The sequence below is a fragment of the Thalia democratica genome, chromosome 3 (genome assembly GCF_965202585.1).
Source record: "Thalia democratica chromosome 3, ktThaDemo2.hap1.1, whole genome shotgun sequence".
In the NCBI taxonomy this organism is placed as follows: Eukaryota; Metazoa; Chordata; class Thaliacea; order Salpida; family Salpidae; genus Thalia; species Thalia democratica.
Window position 1 is genome coordinate 4,445,480 of NC_139167.1, and position 22,889 is coordinate 4,468,368.

General features: G+C 25.0%; 1 protein-coding gene across 1 annotated transcript; it reads right to left on the minus strand.

The window, feature by feature from the left end:
• Positions 1 to 22,175: 22,175 nt before the first annotated feature.
• On the minus strand, positions 22,176 to 22,889 carry LOC145831668 (uncharacterized). The gene has a single exon (XM_082938979.1). The coding sequence runs from the start codon at positions 22,887 to 22,889 to the stop codon at positions 22,176 to 22,178; it is 714 nt and encodes a 237-aa protein (XP_082795105.1).

Below are 22,889 nucleotides of genomic sequence, written 5' to 3' on the forward strand. Positions count from 1 at the left end.
TAACTTGTAAAAAAATAATGTATCAGTAATACTGATTCAGTATGTTCAAACATTTGCTTAAAATTTTTTTTTAATATGCTAAACACATTGAAACTGTAGTAAAAAATCGAAAAGTAGTTATTTTTTGTCTCGTTAGTATAAATAGTTTAAAACTAAAGTTTTGGTAAAAATGTTAAATAAACCTGTATAATGTTGTTAATAGAATAATGAACTAACTTTTTGAGCTGTTTTTATTATTAGTAAGGCAGTTGAATTAAAAGCTTATGGGTTATTAATTTTTTTTTCGATAATGTGTATTAATTGTACCACAAAAATAAACTGTTTTAAACATTAACTCGATGAAAAGTAACAGTCAGTTTGAAGTTTAACAAAAGTTATTTAATTTTTACGGGTTAAATAAAAATGCAAGTTTTACAAATAATAAGTTTTAATATACTCAATAAAATAAAATCGCTAACTAAATACGCTATTATTTATATTTATTATTGTAAATGTGTTTTCACGTATAGGATGTATTAAAGTATTTGTTTAAACTAAATGTATTTATGTAAACTTTTAATTACCAACTATGTAACTTTGTATGTAAGATTAACTTATAAAACAACAACGAAACAATTGGAAACAAATTAGCTTAAAAATGTAGAAATGTTCTAATTTAATGAAAGTTTTTTCCTAAATAGTATTATGACTTACTTTTGAAAACTTTCTATTATTAAGGAAAAATATAATCAACTAGCTAACTTATATAAATCTAATTTAATACTTTTTTGAAAATATAAGTTTTTTAATAAGTTCCTTTTGATTAATAAAGATTATGATTATAGTAATAAAAAATCAAAACTTACATTCACTGTTTTATGTTTTACTTAACGCTGTTAAATGTTTTTTTGTTAAAATAAATAAATTTTAATAGTTTTTATTAATATTCAAAATTTAAATATTTACTTAATTTATTTTCTTGAAGTTTATTTTCTAAAAGTTTTTCTATGATTTAAAAAACTCAGACTAAGCAAAATTGAAACGCTTTTCTTTAAAAACAAAACTTGTAAATTTTTTCAAAAGTGTTTCTTACCTACATTTTAATTTTTTCACAATGCTTAATATTTTTTGAATAAAACTTTTTTATTACTTAAGTTTTAATAATTTTAAAATTAGCACAGGTTAGTTTGTAGATTTTTAAGCGCCTGTAAAAGTTTAAGTGCTTAAATTATTCTTTAACTGATATAAACATTTTTTACTATAAAAACACAAAAGCTATTGATATTTTAAATTTAAATTAATTTTAATTAATTCATACGTGCATGAAACTTAATCGAAACTCAAGGTCGCTATCTATTTAAGCTCAAATATTTTTGTACACTGAATATAAAATGTTTGTTAAATATGAGCCTCGTATTATTATTGTTTACTTAAAATATGAAGTTTACCTTTAAAAGTTTTAGGAACATGACTTTCTTGAAAACCTGCTTCAATTGCAGACTTTTTATTTTGTGCAAACTTGCTATTAACTTGGCAAACATTTATTCAAGTATTGAAAGCAGCAAGATATTTCAGCAAATATTCTTGAACTGCTTTTATTGTAGACGTTGTTTTTTGTGCGAATTTGCAAGTCACTACTGCAAACATTTAAAAAATATAAAAGCAACAAGATATTTCGTTAATATTTATTCGAGCATAAAAGCAACAATAAATTTAAAAAAACGTTCTTGAAACTCTGCTTTTATTGCAGACTTTTTGCTACTTTTTGTGCAAATTTTCAACAAATACTTATTTAAGTATAAAAAGCAGCAAGATATTGCAGCAAATATTCTTGAACTGCTTTTATTGCAGACGTTGTTTTTTGTGCGAATTTGCAAGTCACTACTGCAAATATTCATAAAATATAAAAGCAACAAGATATTTCGAAATATTTATTCGAGCATAAAAGCAACAATAAATTTAAAAAAACGTTCTTGAAACTCTGCTTTTATTGCAGACTTTTTGCTACTTTTCGTGCAAACTTTCAACAAATACTTATTTAAGTATAAAAGCAGCAAGATACTTCGCAAATTTTCTTAAGAATCATTAAAATCAAACATGTGCAAGTTTGCAAGTCGCTTTCAAATACTGAGCTTTAAAAACTGACTTAATGCAATAGGTGATGGTTAATATTCAAAACTATATAAGATGCTATTTCATAACACTTTTTTGTTGAAAAAAGTATTTTGAATATTTATTTCAATTACATTAAAACTTCTGAAGTATTTAGTTTAGAAAGTATATATATAAATATAATTGTAAACTTACTATAACTATTTTATGTTTTAGCTGCACGCTATTAAATATTTCTTTGTTAAAATAAACAACTTTTATATAGTTTTTGTTGATATTTAAAATTGTGTTATTTAGTTAACTTATTTCTTTGACGTATATAAAGGATTTGATAAAATTTTATTTAACATAATTTAAAGGCTTTCTTTAAAAAACAAAACTTGTTAAATTTTTTACAAGTGTTTCTTACATACATTCTTAACTTTTTCGAAATGCTAAATACCTTTTAAGTAAAATTTGTATTTTTATATTTTTTAAAATTTAATACAAGTAAATTTGTTGATTATATAACTCTTGTAAAAGTTAATTGTTTAAATTATTCTTTATCTGATATAAATATTTTTTACTAAAAAAACACAAAAGCTGTTGATATTTTAAATTGTAATTAATTTTTATTAGTTTATACGTGCATAAAATTTAATCGCAACTCAAGGTCGCTTTCTATTTAAGCTCAAATATTTTTGTACACTTAATATAAAATGTTTGTTAAATATGAGCCTCGTATTATTATTGTTTACTTAAAAGATGAAGTTAACCTTTGAAAGTTTCAGGAACATGACTTTCTTGAAAATCTGCTTCAATTGCAGACTTTTTGTTTTTGTGCAAACTTGCTATTCACTTCGCAGACATTTATAAAATATAAAAGCAGCATGATATTTCGAAATATTTATTTGAGAGTTAAATCAACAATAAATTTCAGAAAATATTCTTGAACTAATTTTATTGCAGATTTTTAGTACAAATTTGGAAATCGCTAGAGTAAATATTTACTCAAGCTTAAAAGCAACGATAGATTTCAAAAAACATTCTTGAAACTCTGCTTTTATTGCAGACTTTTTGCTATTTTTTCGCGCAAAGTCGCTACTCGCTTAAGCAAACAATTGTTCCAGTATAAAAGCAGCAAGAAATTTCAGCAAGCAATCATCAGAGAGCGTTTTAGAAGCAAGCACTCATCAGATTTTGACGAAATGAATATTTTTCTGGCCACGTTGCTTTTTCTGGTTGCAATTTCCAGTGCTGACAATTGCCAGCATTGGAGCGTTTGCAACCAGAACTCTGACCCCGTCGGCCCCGCGATCCCCGTAAAAAGGGGGAAAATGGGGCCGAAGGGCGAGAAAGGGGCCCGACTTGTCGAGCAGAACGAGGAGTTTGGAGGAAAGCGCGGGAAAGTTGAGGAGTTTGGAGGAAAGCGCGGGAAAGTTGAGGAGTTTGGATGAAAGCGCGGGAAAATGAGGAGTTTGGATGAAAGCGCGGGAAAATGAGGAGTTTGGAGGAAAGCGCGGGAAAGTTGAGGAGTTTGGAGGAAAGCGCGGGAAAGTTGAGAAGTTTGGAGGAAAGCGCGGGAAAGTTGAGGAGTTTGGAGGAAAGCGCGGGAAAATGAGGAGTTTGGAGGAAAGCGCGGGAATGAGGAGAGGTAAAAATTCGGTGCTGAAGGCGGAAGTGTCGACACTCAACGAAACTTTGTCGGCTCAGCGCGACAAAATTTATTTGCTCGAACTGGAGAAAGGTGATTTGTTGAAATTAAATTCAGTTGAGGTTAAAACTTTTTTAGCAAAGTAATGAAAAATAATAAATTTTGTACTGGAAGTTTTAAGTTATTATAATTTAAACTGTGTTTCAAGGTTAAATTTTGGTTAATTAGTAAAAAAAAAGCATGCTTTTCAGTACTTAAAATATGGTTTGACTCTGCTGAAAAGGAGAAATTCTAAAGTATAATTTATCGTAGCTAACACTTAAAACTTACTACGATAAATTGTTTTACTATTTCCTATAAATTAGATACTTTCAGGTGAAATGATTGAACTAATTACGAACCAAAGTAAAAAGTTGCAAAAATTGGAAGAAACAATTTTTAAACAGGAAGAAAACTTAAATTATTTCAATAACGCTACTTTAGGTGATTTGTTTAATTATAACTCGTTGATATGAAATAGCTATTCACAAAAAAAGATTTTTTTATTGAACAGAACTAATAACACAAATGTTATAAAACAAGTTGAATTTTCACTAAAATTTAGAACAAATAAAAATAATTTATCTATTTTTAGCTCATGCAGCAATTCAAGCAGAAAAGTTGAAGCGGCTGGTAGAAACTGTCGAAAACCAAACAGAAAACATTGAAGCTTTGCTAAAATTTCAAGCTAGCTCAGGTTTGATAAAGTTTAACTGTACAGCGGATGCTCAGGCTGAATTACAATATTTCAACTATTTTATATATATTCAATATTGCACTCTGCCCCACATTGGCCACCTGAGGGCGCGCCACAAAAATAAATTCGCCCACCAAGCTACAGTGGAGCTCGCTTGTGCCGGAAATCGTGTTCACTCGGGCGTGACGACGAGAAAATGCCAGTTTGGAGCTTGGTCCCCCGATTTCACGTCACACCCGTTCGCATGCAAAAGTTGTTTGATTTTATTTATATTATTTTATTTAGTTTTTTCTATGTTTCTTCACGCACAGTTTTTCTTTCTCAAACGCAACTTTATAGTTTCCTCTTTAATGAAAATTAAAGATGAAAAAAACATTCACCATAATTTATATCAACCCTCCACTACTTATTAAAAGTGTGTACTTTTTCGCTAAAATGACGAAATGCCCGCTTCAAATAACTCTTCTCTATTACTTGTATAATTTTTTATCGCATTCATTTATGTTTTGTTCAGTTGATATGAAAGACAGCAAGTCAATCGAGAAGCTGAGTCAGGAAGTATAAATCTGATTTAGTGTTATTTGTATTTAAACACAAAAATTATTGCTTACTCTTCACTGTCGGCTTAATAGTGACGTAACAAAAAACTTCAAGTGAATTTTCTTCATCTTGTTATTACCCTTTACTACTTAAATAATTAAAAACTATTCACTTTTTCGCTAAAGAGCCCGCTTTTAAAAACTGTGCTCTACATTCTACAATTTGTTTGAAAGAATCTGTTTACTATAAGTATCTGTTAAAACCAAAATATTTACACCTGCATTTTTTTCAGTGAGCGGCAGAGACTGCAAATCAATCAAGGAATCATATCCGAGTGCAGAGTCAGGAAGATACGTTTTAGATGATGGGATCGAAGTCGTTTGTGAGATGTCTGTTGGTGGGGGTGGATGGACTGTGAGTTTATAAACAATTATTAAATAAAAAACATTTGTATATTTAAAAGACAACACACTAAGGTAATGTTTATTGTACAAAAAAAGAACCATCAAACGTTTTATTGTTATATAACTTTACTAATTTTTAAATAAAGTCTAAGTTTGAAACAGGTTTTAACAGGTGCATTTAAGTTTTAAGCATATAATATTTTAATTTAGTTATCAAAACTAAGAAAACAAAAAAATGTTACTGCTAGATAAGAGCGTTTGTTTACTATAAAAAAGACTAACAAATTAACTATTAAATTGACTAAAAAAGTTTTTGTTTAGAATAAAGATACTATACTTATTATAAAAAAAACTGTTTGTAGTTACATGTTTAACTCAAAAAAATTTCACAATCACTTTAGAAGCAGTCAGTCGAAGCAAAACAAGAAGTTTATGTTTTTGTTTGTTTAAAGCTTTTCTCTATTTGCGCTATTTACCAAACAAAATTTATGTTTGCTTTTCGCGATAAGTTAAAAATCATTCAAGTATTGTAATACTTAGTTTTAATACTTTTAGTAGAAAAGCTTAACTAAATACTATTTATCATATATGACTTGTGTAGGGATTCATCTAAGTAAATGAACTTTTTAAGGAACACTATGAAAATAATATACATTCTAAATGGTAACTAAAACTGATAAAATTTTTGATTTTTATCTGACCACATTTTACTTTCAGATGTTCCAGAGAAGGTATGACGGATCTGTAAATTTTACTCAAAACTGGGAAAAGTATTCTGACGGTTTCGGATCATTAGATACTGAGTTTTGGCTAGGTAAAACTTTTAGGGTTTTAAGAATAACGTAATATAGTACAGTGTATAAAAAAATATTTATGCTTCATTACAATACATTTTGGCTAGGTTAAATATTTTCACTGTCCTGAGAAACATTTATAAAACAGTAGACTTGTACCAATATATGATTAAGTAACATTAATAAAATAAAAACTTAAACTCAAATTAACTAATTTTTTAATTAACTTATTAAAAAAAGTTTATCTAGAGATAATATCAAATTCAATATTTAAATAACAACTTTACTTACTTACTCAGGACTTGAAAATGTGCATCAGTTAACTGAAGTTGGACAACACGACTTACGAATGATTATGGTTGGACAAAACGGGAATGAAAAATATGCCCAGTATAGGTATTACTTTTTTGAAAAGTTTCTAAAATATTTTATACTATTTAAAATAACTTGATAGAACTTTTTTTAAATAAGTTCTATATATATATCTATTCTCATATGATTTTTTTTTGATTTGATTAATACTAGTAACTCCTAGAACTTGTTTGAAAAAACTTAAATCAATATTTAATCTTTCAGATTACCTATTACTGAAGTTAAACTTTAAGTAGATAGCAATTAAAATTATTTTTTTTATATCAAAAGAAAACTTTTTAGAAACTTCAAAATATCTGATTCCTCTGAACACTATAGGCTAACTTTTGAAGAAGGTTCTTATTCTGGAGATGCAGGTATACCTTGAAGAATATTTCATTTATAAATAATAACTTTCACAAGAGCTATTTCGTTTAAAAACATTAATGTTGATTACTAAGTTATTAACTTTAAATATTGTGACAGATTACTAAAGTATAAATTACACTTTATTTTAGAAAGTAAGTGTTATCGTAAAATTTTAATATGTTTTAAAATGTATAGCTACTCGCTCAAAGTGTTATACTGAAGATAAAAGACAAAATAATTTTAAACACTTTTAATTATATTTAATTATAAACTTTTGAAAACAAAGTGATCAAACCTAAATTTCATCAATTTTACGTAAAAAATATTTTAACAAAAAATACTTGACTTAACTTTGATAGTTTATACTTTAAAGTTAAACTTTTACAATCGAGTTGTCGTGTTATTATAAAATTAATTTAAACCTCATTCCAAAGATCAGCTTTTTGTATGTACAAATATTATAACAGTTGTTAAAACAGAATTTTAGGCAAATAAGTTATTGAAAAAACTAAAATTATTTTTATATTGTAAAACGCTATAAGCTGGTTAAAGCCGTATAAAAAAGTAAACAATAAAATTCAATATAGGAGATGCACTGTCATATCACAATAACATGCCCTTCTCCACTTTTGAAGCTGATCACGATCCAGATTCTCTAAATTGTGTTACTGCGTGGGGTAGTGGGGGCGGTAATTGGAATCGAGGATGTTTTTTGCAGAACTTGAACGGTAAACATTCTGTTATGTTTTGGCAGGGTTTTGACAACAGTAATAGTAAGCACCCACTAAAATCATCAACAATGATGTTTAGACGCACTTTTTAAAATTTTTAATCTTTGTTTTTCAGTTTTTAGTTTTCTGATAAAAACTAAATACATATTTTAATTGTTTTTCTTACTACAACTTGCAATTAAGTCTTTTTTATTAAATGTATTTCGTTAAGGTAGTTGCACATGGAACATTTTTAAACGCAACTTATTTATTGCTTATTGCGTAAATATTGGGTTTAATGTTATTTTAACTATCAATCAAAATATAACTAATTTAAAATATATCAAGTAAGCATGTTTATATCGTTATCTTTTAATCGAATTTGGTTTAATCAGTTTATATTGTTATTTTATGATAATAAAGTAATCGAAAACGTGTTGCTGTACTTTTTAGAAATTTAAAAGTTTCCAATAGAAATAGTTATTTTTGGTAACAAGTTATTTTTAAATTTGAATAAATTTTCAGTTAAGTTAATTTGATATCAAAAAATAGCATATTTAAGAAAATAATTATGAAATCACCCTTTTTGCTTTTATAAAAAAAACATTAGTTTTAAGAATTTTTAAAACGTAATTTTTATTTTTAACAATGTTTCATAGCTGTAAACTCATGCTGAAATTTACTAGTAAATTTAGATTTTCTTAGTTTTATTTTTTTAATGAAGTAAAAAAACCTTAATAACGACCGAAACTGAAAATCGAATATGGCCAATATTCCACAAAATAGTAAGTTTGTTCAAAAACCACAAACACTGGTTATAAAAATAAACTTACTGAAGGATAGTAAAAATAGAATTAAAAGATATAATTTTTTGATATATGCTAGGTGAACAGCCAAAATGTCCCACTTTTTCTATAACAACGTCAATTCTGAGGATTATCGAAAATATTCAAGTTAATCTTCTTAAAAATTTTCAGTTAGTTTTATATAATGTAAGAAAATTTTTAGCATTTAATTCACTTGTGTTGTTTTGAGTACAACTATCGTAGGACTATTGTTGATATTTTGTTTTTTATTTACTTTAACAAAAATATTTAAAACAAGGCAAGCCCGATCAAAACAATGACAAAAAAAGAACTTAATAAAAATACAAGTAGTTGAATGACTTAAAATTGCGAGCAGACGCGCGTAAAAACTACTTTTTATAAAGTAAGTTTAATTGTAAGAAATAAGTATATCAATTTAAGTACTAATCTAATTCGTAATTTAAAGTTTTTGGATAATATACAAACATAAGTGAAAGTTCTTAAGAAAGTTAACTAGACAAGATTTTATAACTCTCAGATTTGTTATACTAATAAACAAGTCTTTTTAAGTGGGAATGTATAGTTAAAATTTTAACTAGATAAAACAAAAGTATTCAAATTCACATAATTTTTGTTTAAATTCTATGATCTAAAAAGGACTATGCGACTCGTAAAAAAAATTGTAAAATTTTTTAAGCTTAAAGTAAAAACTTACCGACTATAAAATAGAAAAAGGCTAGTCAACAACTGTACAACGCTAGCGCTAAGCTTACAGCATATGGGACTGTAGTATGAGGGAAATATGCACGAGTACACTTTTGCACGAAGGGTTAACTATGCCGAAGGGACACTACTGCACGAAGACTTTTTTGCACGGAGGGTAAAAAAAAATTATCGACCGAGGGTAAGGGTTAGGGGTAACAGTGATAGTATAAATAAAATCTAAAATTTTCAAAAACAGTATTAAAAAAATATAAACTGGAAAAAAATAACTAAATAAACTAATAAAATAATAATACAAAGTTACTGAACGAGGGTAAGAGTTAAAGAAAACAAATAACCTGCTAAAAATCATCAATAAAAAAAAAACAATTAGATTTATTTTTGTGGCAGTTTGACACTATTTCTCATCAAATACATCCAGAAGAAATTAAACACAAAATTATAAATAGTGTTTCAGTAAAAATAAAACTATTAAAACTTAAAAAATAAGCATTGAGAGTAATAAAAAATGAATGTAAAATAATATTAAAATTAAACTAAATACTATGAAACGAAATGGTAAATCTAAGTGAATAGCCACACTTAATAATCAGATTATTTTTGTTTGCGCATTACTTTTTTTACTATAAAAATAGCTTCTAACTTGACAAAGTGAAAAACATTACTGCAACTATTAATATTTTTTAAATCTATAGATTTTATATTTCTTAGCACAATCTTTATTGTTGTTCGCATACCGGTCAATGTCCTTTTATCTTAGTTTTGAATTGCCTCGAATCTTGTTCGATATAGGTTTTTAAGGCTATTAAGTTAAAATATTGTACAACTTTTGTTAAGGTCTGGTATCGGATCTTTCAATTGCATCTTTAACACTAATTTCGAAACGAATATAATTCTCGGATTTACTTGATTGTACGTTGCCTTTGTTAAAAATTACTTTGATCTGAAGCACAAATAATATATTTCCGATAAATGGTTTTTTCAAAACTGCAGGGAACTTTTCTAGTCCGTATATCTTAAGTTTAAGAATGAAAAAAGAAATTAATACTTTATCGAATTAAAAACATGAGTATTAAAGAATATTGGTATTTAGTATTTACATATCAAAAATATGTTTTTTATTTACTAAAAGTAAAATATATAAATTTACAAAAATATTTAAGATAATTTAAAAAATATAGTACAAAATAACTTTAAGCTAAAAGTGTTGTTTTTTTTACATAACTACATAAAAATTTTCCATCAGTAAACAAGTGTACTAAAAATAATGAGTTTTCGTTTTTCAATAACTTTTTTTGTTCTTAAAGTGTCATGGTTGAGTAGCCCTATAAATATATTGATTTTAAAAAGTCAACACTACGGACAATTATTGTAAACTATAACAGTTTAAAGATTCTAAAAGCTATTGAAATAAGAGTTTAAAAAAAAAAACATTGTATGACATATAAGTTGAAGTTACTATTAACCTATAGTAACCTTTTTAATGGTCATTGAAAAGTACTATTGTGAGCACAATTATACATTTGTTGTTTTTATTTCTGCAGACATTGCAGTTTAGTTTGAAACATCAGCTGCTGCAACATACCATATGACTAAACTCCTTATAAGGGATACAAATTACTTCGAAAATATTGTTATTTTCTTTATATTTTTTACTTATAATGCGTTTGCATTTTACTTTATCTAAATTAAATATTTTTAAGTTATTGTCTAAAATAATTAGTTTTCAAATGAAGCAGTTTTTAACATTTCTGAAAATATTTTTTTAAATTCAAAAAAAATTGCTTGATATATTAATGAATTCTGCATATGTTTTTTTTTATAGTTCACTTTTACTTTTAAAGTCTATTTAATATACTTTTAAGAATTTGGGTTTTCCGAATTTGAATTGTCATTTTACCTGTGAAACTATCTTTTAATTAATGCTTAGTATGCATAGTTAAAAGCAAAACTAGATTTTTTTTTTAGAATTAGGAAATTTTAAAACTTAATTTATTAATATAATCTTAGAAAATATTAAATTTCAAAACTATTTTTAAAATAAATGAACTTTTTTGTTAAATATAGAATCTTATGTTTATCTATAAAACAAGTTATGTATTTTAAAAAGATTTAAAATAAAAGTTATAGGTTTTTTAAAGCCTTTAAAACATTATTCTAAAGTAATTTTTATGAATTTTTTCAATCCTTTCAGTTACTAGGTTTGTAACAACTATGAGTAATTACTTTCCTAAAATAGCTTCTTATAAAATGTTGTCAATACTTTACCAAATTTAATAGAATATTTCAAGAAATATTAAAGAATAAATAAAATTAAATCTAACTTGACTATAATTTTAATATTTATAAGATTTATACAAGTTTTTAGCTACTTTTTTATTTATTTCATCCTTTTGAAAAAAAGTATAAGATTAATAAAAAGTAGAAAATTAGCTAAAATAACTTGTTTTTAAACCTGCAGAGGATATGAGTGACTCGGCTAGTGTTTTTGAAATACCATCAATCAAAGATGAACTGACTGAAATGATTAAAAAGTGCTATGATACGAAACATTTTTATATCGAAACATTTCACAAGTATTTGACGATAATACAGCTATTGAAGGGCGCAACGTGCTTCGAAAGTACTGCTGAAATAATGGATCTTTACACAACGTGCTTTGAAAGTACTGCTGAAATGATGGATCTTTACACAATGTGCTTCGAAAGTACTGCTGAAATAATGGATCTTTACACAACGTGCTTTGAAAGTACTGCTGAAATGATGGATCTTTACACAATGTGCTTCGAAAGTACTGCTGAAATAATGGATCTTTACACAACGTGCTTTGAAAGTACTGCTGAAATGATGGATCTTTACACAATGTGCTTCGAAAGTACTGCTGAAATGATGGATCTTTACACAACGTGCTTTGAAAGTACTGCTGAAATGATGGATCTTTACACAGAAAATTACAAGGAGTTTAAACAGTTTTGCTGGGAATCAAAAAAGTACATATTAACTGATAGTGTTTATGTTAGGCTCGTCGATATTGATACCGAGCGCGTAAAAGAACTGGCAATTTTTTTCTGAAATTTGACAGTTTGTTTGAACAGTTCTCGAACGAAGATTTCAATTTTGTAAGGCAGTTTGTAAAGGAAAAAAGTGAAAGAGATATTTTCAATCTGCCATCGCACCTACGTACAATATAACGCTTCTGAGTTATATTCACGAGTTGAAATTTTCACAAAAAAATTGAATAATAACGAAATTAGTTAAAATAAAATTCAGCTCAAAGGAGAACAGCTTATATCTCGGTTTACTACCTTGGGGGTAGGGGAGTACCTTTTGACTCTTCAGTCTACATTAATTACAATTTGAGAGAGAGAAGATGATTTGATAATGAAATATGGGGTGTTTCACCTTCTCAGTACACAAGAAAAATACGAATTGAAGAACGGAGAAAACAACTTTGTCCTGTTTGCTATGAAGTCATTTTGGTCAAACTTAGATGCAGCCATAACAAGCTGTTTTTAAATTCTCTATTTTGATGCTATTAATTTTGGATTTTGTTTTCTTAAATGTTTGTTTCTTAAATACACTAATGTAATTATTTGCTATCAAAATACGATAATTTTTTTAACCTGATTTTAGTAGTTTTTAGCACTACAAATTTGATATCTATTCTCTTGTAAATATGCTACAACTTTTTACGAACTTATATTTTGAAATAAACTTATGTAATTTTACATAATTTTGTATAATTTATGACTCAAGATACTAAGAATTAAGAAACTAACAAAAATATATTTTAGTAAAATTGAATAAAATCGAAAACAAGTTGTACAAGTGTTTAAAATACAGAAAACCTAGTGAACAAATATGGCTAAAATAATATAAATATTTTTCTAAAATTTTTAGTAAAATATTATAAAGATGCAAACGAGTTTTATACTAATATAAAATTAAAAACTATTAATTTTTAGCTTTAAAATGTTTGAAAATTGTGGTCTTTTTTAGGTATGTAGCAATAGCAACATCAAAAATAATTAAGTTCTAAACATTTAATTAGAAAGCTTAAACATTTTATCATAATTAATTTAAAGTTTCACTGTAAAAGTATACCGAGTGTTTGTAAATATAAAAATATTTATTTAAAATAAATTTAGTTTGTTTTTGAACTTTAATACAAGCTAAAATTTTGTAAACTACTTAAGTTTTAAAATTTCTTAACATGCTAATTAAATTCGTCCTAAATTAAAAAACTATCGAAGTTGTGATATAAAACCTATAAACAAAAAATTGAGTTAAACGACTTAAGTTTCTATTAGGAAGAAAAAGTTATTAAGTATTTTGTTTTTATAATGTCATTATTTTTAACTTAGTAATATATTTATATTTTTAAGTTAACAAGTTCATAATAAAGTAGAAAATTTAAGCATATACACACACACGTTTTTGTAATTTAAATAAAAATGTTTTCATATATACTAGATTGCGTAGTACTTGTATATTTATAGAACTATAAAAGAAACTAGACGTTATTTTTTTTCATAAAAAAAAATGCAATTAAAGCAAAACCGAATGACAGTTTATGAGAATTAAAACTTAAAAACTTCAATAACACAAAAGCAAATACTTTGTTAAAATATTAGCTTAATTAGGTTTTGCGTATGCTTTAAAAGAAAAGTTAAAAAGTGAGATATAATTTTGTTAAGTAAGTTAGTAGTTTAGTTAGTTGAAAATAAAGAACTCAAATTTAATTGCAAACAATAAAATTAAACTTTTGTTAAGTTTAATAATTTTCATAACTCTAACAAATCTTAATTTTTTGTAATAAAACTTTTTAAGATATAACCTCTTAAATATACTTTTAAGAATTCAATATTTAAATTACAATGTAACCCAACAAAACTATATGTTAATGGTAGTTAATTGTGCACAAATTTTGAAATAATATTTTGTTTTAAGTCTTGTACAAATTATTGAATTTGACAATTGCCTGAAAATCTACAGGTATTCAAACTTTATTTGTTCATAAAAAAAACTTTCAAATTAGATTTTGTTATCATGAATTTAACAAAATGTAATTACTTAATCTTTCTTTTTATAACTTAAATAACTAACTAGTGTTAGAGATAGAGTCTAAAGCTATTCTATGGAGTTTTTTTTTAATAAATTTTACGTAACTAGATTTTGAGCATAACAAACATCAAACTAGTGTAATTAAAAAAAACTTTTAAAAAAACAAAGTTAGTTGCAATTAAAACTAACAAGTCTGTTAAAAATACTTTCTATTTAGATTATACATTGTTTAGTAAATTTGTTTCGATAAAATAAAAAAGTTCAAAAAATAAAAGTATATAACCAATTGATACTTTATTTAAGCCTACTTAAATTGTTTTACATATAGTTAACTAAATAATTAACAAGCCTTAGGTATTAAACATATATTTTTTGGTTTAATGAAAAAAAAGTTACAATAACAACAACACAGAAATAAAGTGGTAGTTTTTAAACCTGCAAAAGATATGAATGTTTGTCTAGTCACTAGTTTCTAGTGAAATACAGTCAATACGAGCTGACAGAAATGAAGTGTAAATAAATAGGATCCGTAAGCACTGAAATATCTAAAGTGATCATAATAATGGTGCTGAAAGGCTTCACATGTTTTGAACGAAACTCAAAAACCCTGAACCTTTACATTAAAAATCACATTCAAACAGTTTTGCTTGAAATCATAAAAAAAAAGAAGTGAATTGTGGTTACAGTTTTTGATAAAAACAGCGGATCGAAAAAAATGATAAATCTGTTTTTAGTTACAACAATTTGTTTGAGCCGCTTCCATACGGAAACTTCTCGCATGTTAGTGCACAATCCGAGTCTATCCACGTCTAACACGTTACTTTGTTGTGATTAATTAACGAGTTTGATATTTACAGGAAGCATTTGAATATTGAAGAACCAGTTTGAAAAAGATCCAGCTGAAAACAGAATAGCTTAGTAAACGCCTTGAAGATAAGAGAAGACCTTTTTAATCTACAATTAAATTTTAATTTCAGAAAAAATATGCTCATAAGAATAAAGTACCACGTTTTTTTTTTATGTCCAAGAAAGATACACATTCAAGAAAGAAGAAAATAAGTTATGCTCCATGTGCTAATGTGTTCTTAATATCCGTATTAAACATTTTATCATTGTGTTGTACTGATCTGAAGTCATAGTTACTGCAAAAAGTGGAAAAATGGTTTAATATGAGCTTCAGTTGCTCGCAATACTCGTTGAAGTTCAATTAGAACCTGTACTGCATTGTTCATGTCTCTAAATAAGTTTTGTTAGAGTCTTGTAATCATTAAAAGTCTTCAGATATTTCATTGAAGTTGTTAAATTTATTTTGAATTTTTATTCTGAAGTTAGTTTTTATAAGCAAATAGTATTTTTTCCGAGCAAGTTTTGTTATGTCTTAACTCCATTTACAGCCACTATTTACGAATTTACTTAGATATTTAAATTATTTTTTTTAATGCTTTCTTTAGAATTATGTTTAAGTTATCTAAAACTTTTCTTTTGAATTCTTTATCAAACATAGTTTAAAGAGTTAAACTGATATATTTTTAGTAAACCATTCTAAAATTTATAAACTTATTTTAAAACAACAGACACAATCAATATTCTTGATACGTTTAAAGAAAAAATAAAATACAAAAATCTTCATATTGTAAACAACAATGCTTGTAGAAAAATAAAATTTACAGTAATATTTAAAAACAAGTTGAAACAAACTTTATTGTTAACAAAGTAGTCTGAAAACATCATTCAAAGAGCTTTTTCTTGAAGTACTTATCTTGAACTCTTTGTAACAAACTGACTTTGTTAATAGCTTTGATTGTCAATGGTACTAAGTATGTAGTTTTACTTTCAAATGATATTTGCATAATTTTAACCTTACAAAACTTAACTTTTAAACTTAATTTTAAAATCTGTAAAACAACTAAATTTGTTAAAATTCATTTATAGTGTACCAAGTTTACAGTAGTAATACAAAAAAAAGACTCAAAAACTAATTTTCAAAGTGTAAAGCTAAATAGAAAATGCAAATGAACTAACTTAGTTTTTTGTAATTTTGTAAACTACTTAAAAATTGTTAATATAAAGATATAAAAAAACAGAGATAAACCTTTGAAAGTTAGGAAAAAAACTAAAAACTCTGAAAAAATCAACATTTAATAAAACAATTTAATAGAAAACAAACTCATTGTAAACAAATAATATAAAAATACAAGTAAAATAGGTATTAACAACAGCTCTACCCTATGACCAATACCAATTCCAAAAATTTTTTTTGAAATTTTCATTTTATTTTTTAAAATAAGACTAACCTTTCAAATTTATCAATGTTTTTTTATACATTTTTGGTTATAAAATTAAAATTTATTAAAACTAGCCAGCAAAATCTCATCCAAATATATAAAAACACATGTTATGACATTATAACCTAAAAATGTCCTTAGTTTTTCAGAGATAAAAAAAACTATACTGAGTCAGCCTGAGTTAAAAAAAAAAAAAACTCTAAATATCCCAGAGTTATCCAAGATACTTTGAGTGTGTGGCAACAATGTAAAATTTAAATCTTTTAAATTTGCAAAAACATACAATAAAATTTTAACGAAAGTAAGCACTTATAAAATCTTTAAAACAAGTTTTAATTAAAAAATAAAATTTAAAACACAACAAAAAAACTATATATTGTTTATATTAATCTTGAAAAAATAAAAACTTTAACTAACCTAAGCATTTATAACCAGTTTTAATTTAAAATAAACTTCTAAAAAATAAAAAATATATATAATTTTAAAATTTTCACTTTTGTATATTTGTCAACCACAGGAATTTAATCTTAAAGCATTCAACTCGGAGAGTCAATTTGATTTAAAACAAAAGTTAATTGTTCATGTTAGTTTACTTTGAGGTTCATCTATTCTAAAATTCATCTTGTTATATATCTTCTATCTGTATTTGCTCTTTTGTAACACAAATAGAAGTAAATTTCAAAAGGTATTAAGTTCTTTTTGACTCACCACAAACATTTTAATAGTACAAAATCTTTTTTTTTTTTTATCACATCATTTAAACCAAATCTACAGCTTCGAAATGGAATTTTTTACAATAGTTTGCTATTTGATAATAGATTTTTACACCAAGTTATTTGTATACAATATAAATGTACTCAATTTGTTCAATTTTTACGACACTAAAAGTGCTGGAGATACCGTAAAAATAAAATTATTTCTCAGAAGTGCAAAACTAAGTAAAAACGAATACTTGAAGCTAAAGAAACAAGGTCTTAAAAGCTCAATAATCGAAAGAAAAGCGAGTTTTTTCACACATTTTGCAGAAACGTACCAAGCTACGTGCCTGCATCATACTATAAACAAACCAGCAGCAATCAACAAATTTCTGAGAGTATTCTTAGCTTTTTAAAATAGCTTACAATTTTTTGTTCGTTTTTATCTGAAATCTTTGAGTGTAAGTTATATAATTTTTTCTTAGATTAGTTTTAACAAATCTACTTTGCAATATTAACACTTTTACTTTTAGGTGTACATTTCGGTTACATTCTAAGAGTATAGATAAGTTATACAGAATATTTCTTTAACATTTCTATCAATAAACTAACTATAACTGAAATTATCATGAAGCAAACTACTTATAAAATGTTTAAGTTCTTAAAACAATATCAAGTTGTTTATTTTTAATAAACTTTAGATTTTAAAAGTGTATTATAGTTTGGGTTAATAAGGAGATATTTTGTTGAGAAAACTGCATAAGAAGATCAAAAAACAAACTTAAGATACATTCTTATATTTACAAAAATAAATCAATATAGCACAAACAAATTTATATAAAACTAGTATAGTAGGCAATGCTCTGTAGGTTTTTTATTTTCCAATAGCTGTTACAAGTTTACTTAATTTTGCTTTATTTCTATTACATTTTACTTACTATTATATTTATAAAATTATGGCAATAAAAAATTACAAATATAAATATTTATGCAAAATATAAATTTAAGCGTTTGTTAACAAAAGTTCCTAGCGAAACAAGTTCACTGTAATATATAATAATAAAACATTATACAATATCCTTCTTTTTTGTACATTTTATTATTTGACTTTAACGTAAAAATTACCAAATTGTTCACATTTAAGTGGTTTATTGTTGGTATGAACTACTGCATGAAGTTTTAAACTATTTCTTTGTTAAAAACATCTTTTGCAAACATCACATTGATAAATCTTTAAACCAGAATGAGTAAACTGATGTGTTTTTAAATCAACTTTTGTGTAAAACTTTTGTCACAAAAGTTTTCACAACTGTGTGGTTTTTCCCAGAATTGACTTTTTTACTAAAGTAATGTTAACTCTGCTGTTTTACAAAAACAAAATTGTATATGTTTTTGGTTTAGTTTTTGGTTTTAGTTTATGACAAAAACGCTTTTTGTAGATAGTAGTGATAATAAGTTATGTTGTTACTGATAGTTAGTAAGTTATAACTATTATCGAATAAATGCCAAATTTAAAAAAAAAATCTTTTTATTTAAACCTTGCGTTTAAAACAATTATTTCAAAAAAAAAAAACTGTTGAGAGCTAGTTAAATCTAAACAGAACTTAAAAGATTGTTTTTTTTTTCTATACTTAAAAGCTTTAGGTTTTTTGATAAAAATAACATAGGTGACTAAATTTACTTTTATTTGATTTATGCTATACAATACTTTACAATTTATTGTATTTACGTTTGTTTAATTTCTAGTCAATTTTTTTGTATGAAAAGCTTAAAATTATAACATAATTATATAAAAACTTTACTTTTAGCGCCTATAGTAAGATAATATTTTCACAATAACAAAGATTTGTCTTATTCAAATTAAGTATAATCTTTCTTTTTGTGTTTTAATACATGTAAAATCTTTAGAGTCGCGCTAACCTGCTTAAGGGTAGTAAAGTATTATTAAATGCTAGGTATTTTATTTTATGTGAAATTTGATTAACTAAATTCTTTTACTCTTCTCAATAATTAAAGACACTTCGAAAAGGTTGTTATTTAATTACTAACTTCAAAAAAAGTTATTTACTCTTCACAAAATGTTGCACACAGTTTAATGGTTAAATAATTTTTACACTATCGAAGTTAGTTTAGAAAATATATAAGTTTATTTAAAATTAAAGGTTGTTTTTAGTAATCTATATCATGTTTAACTTTTGAAAGTTTATATTTCAATGAATAACATTTTCTTATTACTAAACTATTTAAAAATATATATACGTACATAAAAAACTAAATAATAAACGTTCATTTCGTGGTGTGTTTGAAATAAATCATTTACTTATTTCATCGACTTTCAATTATTTAAAAAGAATTAAGTTCTACCATCTGTAGAATTTAAAAAAATTATTTTTTTTTAAAAAACCTTGTCAATATTTAAATGCGTTTGATCTACTTCACAAACTTTAGGCATAAATTAGATAACAATTTAAACTAAACGAACTATTTTAATATGTTCAACAACAGTTCAATAACAGTTTGTTTTATGTGAAGCTAGAAATAAATATATACTTTTTTTCAATTAATTTTGTTTTGATTTATAAAAAAATACATAGTTATATGTTTGTATTAGAATGTTCAAATTTCAGTAAGTTAAAGCAAACAATTTCTTAAATTTTTTTACAACGGTTAGTAAATAAAAATTAACAAAAAATCAGCAGTAGTGTCTATTATTTTTGTTTTTTAAGAATAATGTATAAGACTTACTTCATTAAAACTTTACAGGTTATAAAATAAAATAAAAACAAAAGACTATAATCAAAAAAAAGTTTAATTTTATTAAATTTAGTAAGATTTACTTTCAGTATCTTTTGTAATGGATTTGTTTGATAGAAAGTGTTTCAGTAAACTATTTGTTTATATTTAATAAAATTAGTTGAATTAATATTGATTTCTGAAAAAACCTTGTTTTATTTTGTACCTTTCAAAACAATAAAACTTTGAATAAACGTCAGTGTTGCTAACAAAAACTATATGTAGTTGTTTTAATAAAAATAAAACTATTTTGAACAAAAAAACTTATAATTAAATTTACATAACTTATGTTATGATTATATATCTTTTTTCTGTTGAAAAATTAAAAAGTATCAATTAAAAGTTTTTAACGAATTTTACATGAAGTAAATCATAAAATACAATTTATAAACCAATAAATTTTACAAATATTATTCTAATTTTTCAATTAATTTTGTATAGTGCAAACTTTTTATCTTTTTTAGTATTTTTTATGACTTTATATATTCACATAAAGATTTATATATTCAAGTCTTCAAGAAAAAAATTCAAAAATGATATAATCAATGTTTGGATTGCTTTTCATTTTCAACCACAGGGCATCAATATTGCAAACAGCTTAGATAAAAATCACATTCTATTTAATTAAAATAAAAAGTTAATAATTTTTGTTAGTTTAGTTTAAACCTCATCAACTTTAAAATTCAACTTGTGGCATATATTTCTCTTGTTTTTGTTTGTTTTTATGAAATAAAAAATATGTCAATTTATAAATATAACACGAGTAGATAACTTGCAGATAACACATGTTTTACTAATATGTAGTATAAACAAGATAAAAATATATATAAATTTATTTAATTTTAGTTTTTATTGCTTAAAGTCAGCATCGTAAATTAACAATGTTTTGCTACTTTTATTACGAATATGAATTACTTATAATATAATTAAATAATGTTACTACAATTTACTTTACAGTTACATTTACTACAAAACAGTTAAATTTTATACTTTTTTGCTATAACTGAATAAACTTAATTAAAACTTTACTTGATATAGATTTTTATACGTTTTTCTCATAGCTAACAGAACTATATAGCTTTTTTATGAGCTACATGGTTAATCACTATTCAAGTACTTTTCTTCGAATTTGAAGCTATAAATAAAATAAAACAACATGAAGACATTATTTCTTATGTTCATTGGCGAAACACACTTATTTGTACATATGCAAAAAAAAAAAATTATAGTTATTTTGTACTTAAGGATAGATATACCAATTTAAATAGAAACATGTCATTTTGCTTTTGTTAAAACAAATAGCAGACTTTTACTCCAAATAAAAGTGGTTTTTATTAAACATTTACACTTTTTTTAGCACGGAAGTTTCACATTTTACAACATTTGATTAAGGACAGTGCTATGTAAATATAAATTATTTTTCGTAAACATTCATTTATTTTCAAAGGTGAAGTCGTTTAGTTTCCTAGATTTAATAAAATTGTTTGACATTTAAAAAGCAGTTAATTTTTGTTTTGAAGTACTTAAGTGTTGATCGTTTATCGCATTATTTGGAACAATACTTTGTAGTCAGCATATAACATTAAATTAATAATCTGATATTTCTTTTAAAATATAGAAAATAATGAGACAAAAAGAAAATTGTTGGAAATAATTAAACAATTTGATTTGTTTTACTTTTATTACTATTGGAAACATTTTACTTTAAAAAATGTAAATAACGAGCATTCAAAATACGCAATGTATTACTGTAAATAAAAAATAACAAAACTGTTTTTTTATGAATTTTTATTATGCTATACTAGTTATTAAAGTATATTTAAAGTTATATTATTAGTAAAATTATTTGGTATATCATTAAATAAGTTTATAAAGAAGTCAGGGTTGAAATTGTTAGCTTTAATATTTCCTAAATATTTTATCGAAAGTTGTTTAAATTTTATATTAAGATAAATATAATTTATTTCATAAATCTGTAAAACTGTAAAGTATAAATCATACCTAGATTTTGTTATACTAAAGATTTTTGTTTGTACACATTCAAAAATTCTATTTATAAAGTAACATATAAAAGACCTAACGAGACCTTAAGTACAATTTTTTAAGTGTATAAGAGTATTTAAGAATTAAGTTCACAGTTACATGTTTTAAATTGCAAGAAGTAGAAGAGCTAAAACCAAATTATTTCTGATGAGTAAGCAAATGCCTATTTCTACTGGAACTTTGCGTAAATCTTCTTCCACAAATATCACATCTAAACGGTCTATCACCAGTGTGAATTCTGATATGAGTGTTTAAACTATGTTTTTGTGTAAATCTTCTTCCACATATATCACATCCAAATGGTCTATCTCCAGTGTGAATTCTATTGTGAGTGTTTAAACTTGATTTCAGTAAAAACTTTTTTTTGCAAACTTCACATTCATGAGGTTTTTCTTTAGTGTGAACCAACATGTGACGATTCATTACAAATCTTCCTGCAAACTTCTTCTGACAAACATCACATTGAAACTCTTTCTTACCATTATGTATCAACATGTGTCTTGTCAAGCTAGATATTTGTGTAAAACATTTATCACACTGTTCACATTTAAAAGGCTTATCATCAGTGTGAACTATTGCATGTTGTTTTAAATTACTTCTTTTGGCAAAACATCTTTTGCAAACATCACATTGATAAATCTTCAAACCAGAATGAGTGAGCTGATGTTGTGTCAAATTACTTTTCTGAACAAAACTTTTATCACAAACATCACATTTATAAGGTTTTTCTCCTGAATGAATTCTTTTGTGACGAATCAGGTGAGATCTATTTATAAAACTTTTTCCACAAATATCACAAACAAGCTGTTTATTATTGTTTGAAAACTTTGAGCTAGTTTGAGCAGTATTCAT

Bases quoted from the DNA above. Each gene is read 5' to 3' on its own strand.
- LOC145831668 (XM_082938979.1), bottom strand. From the start codon at position 22,889: ATGAATACTGCTCAAACTAGCTCAAAGTTTTCAAACAATAATAAACAG.